The sequence below is a fragment of the Bacillus rossius genome, chromosome 8, assembly GCF_032445375.1.
Source record: "Bacillus rossius redtenbacheri isolate Brsri chromosome 8, Brsri_v3, whole genome shotgun sequence".
Taxonomy (NCBI): Eukaryota; Metazoa; Arthropoda; class Insecta; order Phasmatodea; family Bacillidae; genus Bacillus; species Bacillus rossius.
In genome coordinates, this window is record NC_086336.1 from 34,210,265 (window position 1) to 34,220,230 (window position 9,966).

General features: G+C 42.8%; 1 protein-coding gene across 1 annotated transcript; it reads left to right on the forward strand.

The window, feature by feature from the left end:
* The first annotated feature begins 4,698 nt into the window (after positions 1-4,698).
* LOC134535355 (uncharacterized) lies at positions 4,699-9,360 on the forward strand. The gene is made up of 3 exons (XM_063374425.1): positions 4,699-4,941; positions 6,691-7,245; positions 9,268-9,360. The coding sequence occupies exons 1-3, from the start codon at positions 4,699-4,701 to the stop codon at positions 9,358-9,360; spliced, it is 891 nt and encodes a 296-aa protein (XP_063230495.1).
* The last annotated feature ends 606 nt before the right edge of the window (positions 9,361-9,966 follow it).

Here is a 9,966-nt window from a genome sequence, read left to right on the forward strand (position 1 = left end):
GAAGCCAATGAGTATTTTAGTGACTTACGGACACGAAAGCCTACGATAATGCTGCATGTGGTGTACAGTTTTGAATAATTAACCTTTCGTGTGTGGGCTTTGTAGTAGAACTAATTAGTTTTAGAAGTTAATTCGTAAACCTATATATATATATATATATATATATATATATATATATATATATATATATATACCCCTGCCAAAAAAAACTGAAAATATTAAGTGTAATCATTCCTCCCCCCTTACCGCCGCAAAAAGCAAGCGATAACCACCGACACTCGGAGGACTCCTCTGCGGAAACACGGCTAGGAGCGGAGCGGGCAATGATCAAGGTGCGGAGGGGAGGAAGTGACTGTCTGCCACGAGCAACAGCTGTTTGCGACCGGGTATTGAATATCCGGTGCGCGGTACTTGCTGGAGGATGAGGATGATGATGACGGCAGGGGAGGTAGTAGAGGGTTAGTTACCTTACAGCACGGTCGAGCGGGAGTGTAAAGATGGATGGAGGAGGAGGAGGAGGGGAGTAGGCCGTTGCGGTGTTTGCCCGCCATCTGCCCACCGCGTGGTCCCCCCCCTTGCCGATGATTATTCATTAAGGAAGCGAGGGGGAGTGTGCGTGTGCTGCTAACGACCGCCTCGACACCGCCGTGGGGGGGGAGGGGGAGACCGTGAATAGCTCCGAGCGACCTCGGCCTTGACCCCTCCGGCGGTCCTCCACTTCTTCGGCGGGTCGCACCTGCCGGATCTCGCGCCGCGCCTGGCACCCCTACAGGCCTCTGGCAGCTCCGGTTACCAGCCTGGTCAGCTGGGAGAGGTTGGGTATGCCTCCACCGGACCGCGGGTTCGCTGGGTGATTGAGGAGTCCCAGTGTGAGAGCGGGAGACCGGGGTAGGCGCCAGAAGTGATGACAACTCCAGAGGGCTAAGGGAGCATCCAACTTGCTGGTGAGCTGAGTGGAGTAGGGGGCCGGAGGTGGTGTATAAGCTGGGATGGGTAGCCTCAGCCTCTGTGTATAGCTAAAAGCTCTAACGCTCTTCCTGGTTGCGTGTGTGCGGCGTATCCGCATCCATGCCCATGGGGGCCCCAGCCTGGACGTCCTTATAGGATATGAAGGCTGGGTTATCAAAAATGGAGGAGAGATCCTCAAAACTTGTGTTCGCTGCGTTGGCGATCCTGGCGTCGTCCCCGGGTGTTTGCTTCTCGGTTATTCTTCCAAAAAATGGTTGCTGACTTCACGCACACAGCCCCGGATCTACGATTTTTCCGAACCAGGGCAGGAACATGATAGTGGCTTTTGAGATAAATGATTAAATAAAAACTCTCAAATATATACTGGGTGGGATTTTCGAGACCCTTAAATAAGTACCCTTCAATAAATTTTGCTAATAACTTCCTCCTATTTGTGACATAAAATTAAATATAGGAAACGTACAACCAGTTAAGACTACATATGTACAAGCAAGACAGTACGCATTTATTCAATCTTTACGTCCCAGCATTTTTCTTTTTTCTCTCTAATCTTGCTACAGCTTCACACGGCATGTTTCCTTTCCGCGAAAGAATATATCAGATCTTCAAAGTTCGTCTCATAGGCAGTTTTATTTTCAATGGCTAGGATCGCTTCGCTTGCAGCTTGCAGATGTCGTCGGTAATGTGCAGTATTGTTTTTTAGCTACACTAACATTAGGAAACGCTTTTGCAAGTCATGCTCGCACAGATGTTGTAACAGGCCGATGCACTTGAATTTCCATTAATTTCGGTTACTAGCTTTTTGAATACGGCGAGTTCCTGCCAAAGCTCAACTGCATTCAAGTCTTTCGAATATTTTCGTGCTAGGTCGGCTCCATTTTTCTGCATATCCTCAGTCGACATATGTATTTAAAAACGCGTATCCACTGAGGAAGGCGACATTTTCATGTAGACTCTTTGCACTCTCTACTCTTGTTTAAATTTCTGTTACAATGTTGACAAATAGAACCTACTACTTTTATATCTTTGGAAAATATCCCAGTTCAGCCTAGTGTTCTTGATTCTTCCTCGCAGATTTCGTCGTGTTGCCTTTTTTCTGGAAATTCTTTTGCTGTTGAGGATTGGCTCGATTTCCAGCTTTTCTGATACGGGTGCCGCTTCTTTGAACCGATGTTCTAAGGGTTTTTCTCTCATTTCTTGCAAGATCTTAACAAGACCTTGCATTAGCGCCACAGAACGCGAAATGATAATGTCCGCCTTCTGTATTTAGACGTTCACTAAATTAATCTCTCGAAGAATATTAGTCCAAATTGTTAAGTAGATGATAAACTTAAAATCCATCACCGCATGTAGTAGATGACCAGCTTCATGTTAAGATTCTGGGCAAGTGAGGGTTCTTCAATTTCTTCCAGAGATTTGACAACTTCCGATAAATTATTTAATAGATCTGTAACAGCTAGGTGTTTGGCCGAACTTCTTGTCTGACTACTTCCTTTTAATGTTGGTTTTTATACACTTTTGCACTATTTTCCACCCCGTGGTGGATCCAACAAAGAAACAATAGAGATTTTGTACAGGCTAGGTGCTTTGTTAAACAAGTTTTTTTCTTCAAGCACATACATTTGACGCCCCCTGAAATTGCCTCCCTTATTCTAGATTCAGCTGCGCGCAAGCGCAGATAATAAAACCAACGTCTGTTTTCGCGCCTATTTGTACGTTTGAATTTTATTAAGTTTTGTTTCTCTCTTGAAATAATTATATCGACGGAAAAGTTCATCGAAGAACTACGAAAATATAAACGTTTATGGAGAAAATCAATGGAAGAATACAGTGGGTAGGATATGCAAGAAAGTGCATGGGATTTGATTAAACCGGAATTCAATCAAACTGAGTAGTATTTATTCTGAAATACTTCACTCTCTCGCACTGTGTTCATGATTGGACCACAGTTATTTGAACACGCCCCTCTACGACCGTGAGCCAACGATACCCAGCTAAGAGAGAAGTAAGCGAATCAGGTTATGCCAATTTACTATGATATAAATGTTCTCGCTAAGAAATCATTTAATGGGTAAGCAAACATGGTTTGAGCACATCTACGACTTTGAATTCTACCCTGAATTCAGACGTATCAGCGAAATTTCCAGGTCTCTAGTGATTGGTAAGCGGCGAGCTCTATTCTTCCGCGGGAATTGGTGATGTTCCGTAATTTGCTCTTCGTCTGGGGGTAGATTAAAAGTAAACAAAAGTTCGAAGACGTTATCATTTAAATTACATATATATATTAACCACATTAAATAATTTAGATTTATGTTATATTTTCACTTGTTCTTTACTAACTATTAACATTCGGAAAATTTAATATTTGGTTTTCAGCTAAATAATTTTGATAACGTGGATTATTTGAAACCCGGGTTTCTGTATCATTTTTACATAGAGAGACCTGAAAAAATCGCGTTATTATTAAGAGAGAGAGACTGGTCTACATAGGCCTACCATTATACACTTGAACTGCGTCCTTGTTGTACCATAGCAAGTTTATACCCGCCCCCAAGTATAAAATACCAGTCACATTACAAAATTAAAATGACCAATCACATGCGTTCCATCGAGAAGGTAAAATATGACAGCAGCCAATTGACGATAAACACCCACTTATTATTGTACAATAGTGTGGATGGAGTTCATCCTGATGCCTGAAAATAACGCGAAAAATTTCAGGCCTCTATCTTTACAATAAAAATTAAAATGGCTCTTTTACGTAAGAGATAATGTAATCCCTGAGAAATGCAGAAACTCGCGAAAGAAGCGAATTAATTTTAATTTTTTTTGAAGTTATACTTCTTTAGGCGCGATATGAAAAAATTATGAGAGTGAATTTTTACGATGCGCGAGCAACATACAACGAAATTTTCACGGAATGAAAAAAAATCTACCTACAAATATTAATGATATAATTGCATATAAAACTTGTAATTTAGTAATTTAAATAGAATACTGGTCCATTGTATTAAAAACATATATTTATTTTGAATATTAGAGATATAAATTGTGTTTATAAACTTTTGCATGTGTATTTTGTAGGTTATTTATATAAGACAGGTTAGGTTATACTTTTATAGGCGCGTTATGAAAAGATGATGGCTATGAATTATTACATGCGCGCGCAACATGCAAAAAAAATTGGCAGGATGAAAAAAGGCTACTTACTAATAAAGATTATATATGTGTTTTTAAATCATTTACTTAAATAATATATGTTGAATACTAGTCCATATAATTAAAAGCGTTTATTTATTGTGAATATTAGTGATATAAATTGTACCTATTCATAAACTTTTTCAAGTGTATTTATATAAGTGAGGTTATGTTCCCTTATGTATAATTTATATTAATTATAAATTAATACATTGTTATTTAATAAATAATTTAAATTAATAAATTAGAATAAACATTAAGCATGTTTATTAATATTCATTATTGATAAAAATGTATCCCGATTATTTTACTAAGTTAAATAATTAATTTTATACATGTGATTGTATTTATACCTTTCCAACCGTAATGATGATATTACTCCAGTCCGATTTATTATTTCGTTTCTATTAATTTTTTGCATGCAAAATTACAGTTAGTTTTTATTTAAGCCGAGTAAATGTTCTTGCTGAATTCGCGTACACAAGTACCCGCATCTTTATTTTTATTTTTTTTTAATTTTCTCATCAGAAAATGCAATCCCATCCCGAGCACGTCGCGCCGGGGAGTGAAGAGGGGAGGCGGATAGCTGGGCACGCCGCCAGCTGGAGCGAGCTGGAGCGAGCTGGAGCGAGCTGGAGTCCAGCGGAATGCTCGCCGCGGCAGACGCGTGCGTGCGGGCGGGCGGGAAGTGACGTCAGCCGGGGGCGGAAACAGCTGGCGCTGCGGCGGCGGCTCTCGGAGGGGAGGCACGCCAGTTGGCTCGTTCAGGTGTCGGTGTGTCGGCTACGGCGTCTGCGGTCAGAGGGGGGAGAAGCTGGAGAAAGAAAAAAAAAAGGAGGAGGGAGGGAGAGAGAGAGAGAGAGAAAGAGATGTCTGAAATACGTCATCCTTCCCCCCCCCTCTCCCGCCTTATATAGAGCCAAGGGTATCTCGCGGATGTAGAGAGACATACGTATCCTTCATGTTGATGACTGGACTACAGTGCTCTTGACACGCTCTTGACGACCGAGAGTCAGTTGTAAACATGGATGAGAAGTGGTTGACCAATCACGTGTAACCCGCCAAACGATGTGACCTTGATATCGATCAACGAGCATACAGGCAAGTCAAGTCTAGCCTGGAATGAAATGAATCCACGAAGAAAAAAAAAATTGCCTGCGCCTAGTTATTACAACAGAGGGCAGCGCCGTCGACAAAAATTTCCGCGTCTGGAGCCAAATAATTTTTTTTTTTTTTTTTCGGGCGTCTCCCCATTTCCTAATGTACGCCTTTTTTTTTTTCAAATTCCACACTTAAAAAAATAACAACTGTAACTTTGTATGGTTTCCCATTATATTAGCAGGGACCGGAAATGGTACGATAAAATACAAATTTGTAGCTATACCTCTAAACTACTTCAGTCTTTGGCACACAGTTGGCTAATGAGAAACCCTCAACTAAATCGAACCACAGGCCTTCAAGTTTGGACGTCTCACCAGTCGGCAGCCAATTAACAGGTGTCATTTTCCCGAGTGTGCAGAGGATTGCGGTGTCTGTCGTAGAGGTAATAGAAAACGCGAATTTTTCCGTTCCTTATCTATTAGTAGAGACCCTGAAATTTCGCGGATTCGTCAGGCCTCAGGGTAGAATTCAAAGTCGATAGACCCACGTTTGCTTTCCCATTGGTCGAGTTCGTAGCGGGAACAATTTTATCCTTAATTGGCACTACCTGATTCGCTTACTTCTTTCCTAGCTGGGCATCGTTGGCTCACGGTCGTAGAGGGGCCGTGTCCAAATAACTGCGCGCCAATCATGAAGACGGTGCGAGAGTGTGATGGTTTGCATACCATGCGCGAAATTTCTGTGTCTCTATCTAATAGCAATAAATTTGCATTTTTTTTTGTCCTATCAGGGTAATCTCATGCATAGAGACCTGCAAAATTCGCGGTTTCGATGGCCTTCAGGATAGACTGCACATACCCCTGTACACTCGGGCTAATAACGTAAGTTCAAAAGTCGTCTTAGCTGGTTTGTCTGTGATTCGACCCTTCTTTGGTTGAGGGTTTATAACTAGAGACCTGAAAAATTCGCGGGTTCATTTCGTGTTATGCTAAAATTCAAATAATTATACCTTAATGCTGCTTCTGTCATTGGTTCACTGTTAATCTGGAGGACTGAGGGCCAATTAGAGACCCTCACTCATAGAAGTGTCGAATCACAGGCCAACCAGTCGAGACGACTCACAAGTCAACAGCTAATGAACAGTTGGCATTTGCCCGAGTGTGTCGAGGATATTGGAGTCTATCCTGGAGGTCATTGAACCCGCGAATTTTTCCGGTCTCTATTTATAACTGGTTAAGATTCGTCCAGATGAACAGTAAGCCAATAGCATAATTATCTCAGAGGTATATGTGTTTGAATTCTAGCCTATCACCGATTGAATCCGCGAATTTTGCAGGTCTCTACAGCCATGCATTAAAAATAATGTGGAAACCCAAGCGAAGGTCTTGACGCCGCTGACGGGCCCGCCCGAGCCCGCCCAAGGCTGCGCCCGCGCCGCCGAGTCTGTGTCACGGCCGGCCCGCGCCGCCGAGTCTGTGTCACGGCCCGCCCGAGCCCGCCCAAGGCTGCGCCCGCGCCGCCGAGTCTGTGTCACGGCCGGCCCGCGCCCGCCCAAGGCTGCGCCCGCGCCGCCGAGTCTGTGTCACGGCCCGCCCGAGCCCGCCCAAGGCTGCGCCCGCGCCGCCGAGTCTGTGTCACGGCCGGCCCGCGCCCGCCCAAGGCTGCGCCCGCGCCGCCGAGTCTGTGTCACGGCCCGCCCGAGCCCGCCCAAGGCTGCGCCCGCGCCGCCGAGTCTGTGTCACGGCCGGCCCGCGCCCCGCCCAAGGCTGCGCCCGCGCCGCCGAGTCTGTGTCACGGCCGGCCCGCGCCCGCCCAAGGCTGCGCCCGCGCCGCCGAGTCTGTGTCACGGCCGGCCCGCGCCCGCCCAAGGCTGCGCCCGCGCCGCCGAGTCTGTGTCACGGCCCGCCCGAGCCCGCCCAAGGCTGCGCCCGCGCCGCCGAGTCTGTGTCACGGCCGGCCCGCGCCCCGCCCATGCGTGTCATGATCACGAGAAACCTTAAAGAAAAACACGCGCGTTCATTTCGCGATAGGTTAAAATTACTTACACCTGTGCCAGGGCCGCCTCTAGGATTTTGTGAAGGATAACCATTATATAAAATTTTATTCCACAAGTACGTACATAAGTTTGAATTTTTGTACTTTTAAAAAGGTTAAAAATGGTTTGTCACACTAAAATCTCAGGGAATATTAGACGTTTAGTTTTCCGACGTTTACTCATAGAATTTTTAAGTAATGATTTGGCTTGAGAACAGAAAACTGAACATTTTGTATTTTGTTTATTATTATTTTATTGTTTTACTATTTTCTTGTACGGTAACATGTGCAAACTGGCATGAAATATAGACTGTTCTTGGAAATACAATTCCTGCCGTTTCTGTGTCTGAGGGCGGTGATATGGAGGATATAGGTACACCAATGTTGCCCACTCACTAAGGATTAAAATGATATCTTTGTAACCTTGTGTAGATAATATTTTTTTGTTAATTTCTAATTCGGTTTTCGCTTTTTTTTATTCTTTTAAATTCCGGAAGGGATGGGTCCGAATCTCCATGACCTAGGCCCTGCCTGTGCGATCCATCTGCTACTGGCTCATGGTTTATATGGAGGATCTGGGCCAATGAGAGACGCTCACCCCAAAAAATCATCTAATTACGAGACGAGTAACCAAGTACGGACGTCTCACAAGTCAGCAGCCAATGAACGAGTGACATTTGCTCGAGAATGCGTAGGACCATTATTTAGTTTCTTCTGGAGGTAATTGAAACAGCGAAATTTTCCTGTCCCTAGTCATGACTCGTGAGAGGTCTGTTGGGGCATGTACTTTTCGTGAAAAAATCTGTTCACTCATTCGACTGGACTGAGGTATGCCCGCGCTAGCGATTGTTCCCTTGCAATTGGCTGCCGTCTGCAAGAGATGCCATTGCCCTGTTTGGCCGGGCCATTCAGGACACGCTTGCTTCCGCACTGTATGGCTGTGATTGGTGTGCAGACAGTAGAAATGCACCTGAACTAAACCCAGCCAACTACGAAACGCAGAAAATGCTACAAACTTGTAAGACGCAGCTGGTATGGAAATCTTTTCGCAAAAGGATCATGGCCCTAGAAATCTTACATTCCAGAATAATCTACCTTTCGTCTGTCTTCCATTCATTTATTTATTTGTGAAAGTAAAAAGTAGGTTACGTGTGTTTCTTCATTAAAATATTGTACAAACGTCTGTCTTCATTATTTTCTCCAGGAAGAGTAGGTGTTATTATGTCTAAGTTATCGTAACTTCGATATATGGTTAATTATATTAGGTCACGTGCATAAATAAGACGTAAAAACGTTATTAATTTACACATTAAACTCCCTGTAAAAATTATTTCTTTAACTTTTTGTGGGTGGTTTTTCGTACAAATAGGTGATCGTTACTAAAAATGAATAAATCAATTTGGCTTTAAATTTGACTTTACATTTTATTTATAACATTTTTAGTCTGTTTTCGTTTATCTTGGTAACATAGCGATTAGCCTTAGAGTGGCGGAAACAAAATATTTAAACAAAGTATCAGATTATAATTTAACTAGAAATATGCAACATGTAAGTCAATAAACTGTGTAAATTTGGGAGTTTTAGAGATTTTCTGGAGGAATTAAAATAACATTTCTGTAAAATGCTATATTGTGTGTACATTATTAGATGCACCAATTTTTTTGTTTGTCTAGTATTCTGTCAAAAACACGAACATTAATGGTAAAATAAACTTTTTTTTATTAATGTGCCGGTCAATTCATGATTTCGTATTTAAAAAAAGTTTTTATACCACGTATAATGACGCGATTCTGCCGGAAAATATTGATCGTAGGCGTTTTTAAAACTACACTGAGGATAATTTAGTTAGGAAAGAATATCAAAACATCCCCAAAAAAAATTTAGCAAGACCATCGTCGAAACTGAAGTCACAGGTCAGGTTGGTGATGTTGTTTGCCCTGGCATTGCGGGGGCCTTGGGCGCCAGGCAAGCCAGCTGTCTGGAAGGACGGCTACTGACAGCGAGCTCTTACCCGTCTGCTCCACACGATACCGGCTCGACCCTGCCTTCTTCATCTAGGGGGTTGGCGGTAGGGGTTTTTTCTTTTCTTTCGGAATCTCAGGTAGCCAGTGATTTTTGTCTTATTTCGAACCAGGATCAATTGTAAAAAAATTTCCAAGCGCGAATAAATCTACAAAGTTAAAACACAAACATCAAAATAAGAATTTTAAAAATATATTTAGAAACTTTTTACCGCAAAGATTTCATATACACAATATACTTCATTTTTAATTTCCCTCAATTTTTAAACGTCAAGTGTGCAAAATTTCACCAATAAGTACCATAATTATGCTCTAAATGTGTTCGGAAAACATGGAAGGAGGTAAGTGGTTTCTCAAAAATATTATCCTGTTTTGAAGTTCAACTGTGCAAAACGCCAACAATATTGGAGTAGGACTGTAAATTTGTATAAATAAAAAGAAACCAGTAGTATAAAAATACCGATTCTGGCGCAATGTATTTCTTATGGGACTTCGATTTTTGGTGGGTGGCTTGGTGATGTCGAATCAACGGGCAGGATTTTGGATGCTGAAGACGAATGTTACCGAAGATGGTCGACGAATTACCGATCATAGGCACCGAGAGGCGAACACGCCCGAACATGGCCGAATCCTTACTATTGGC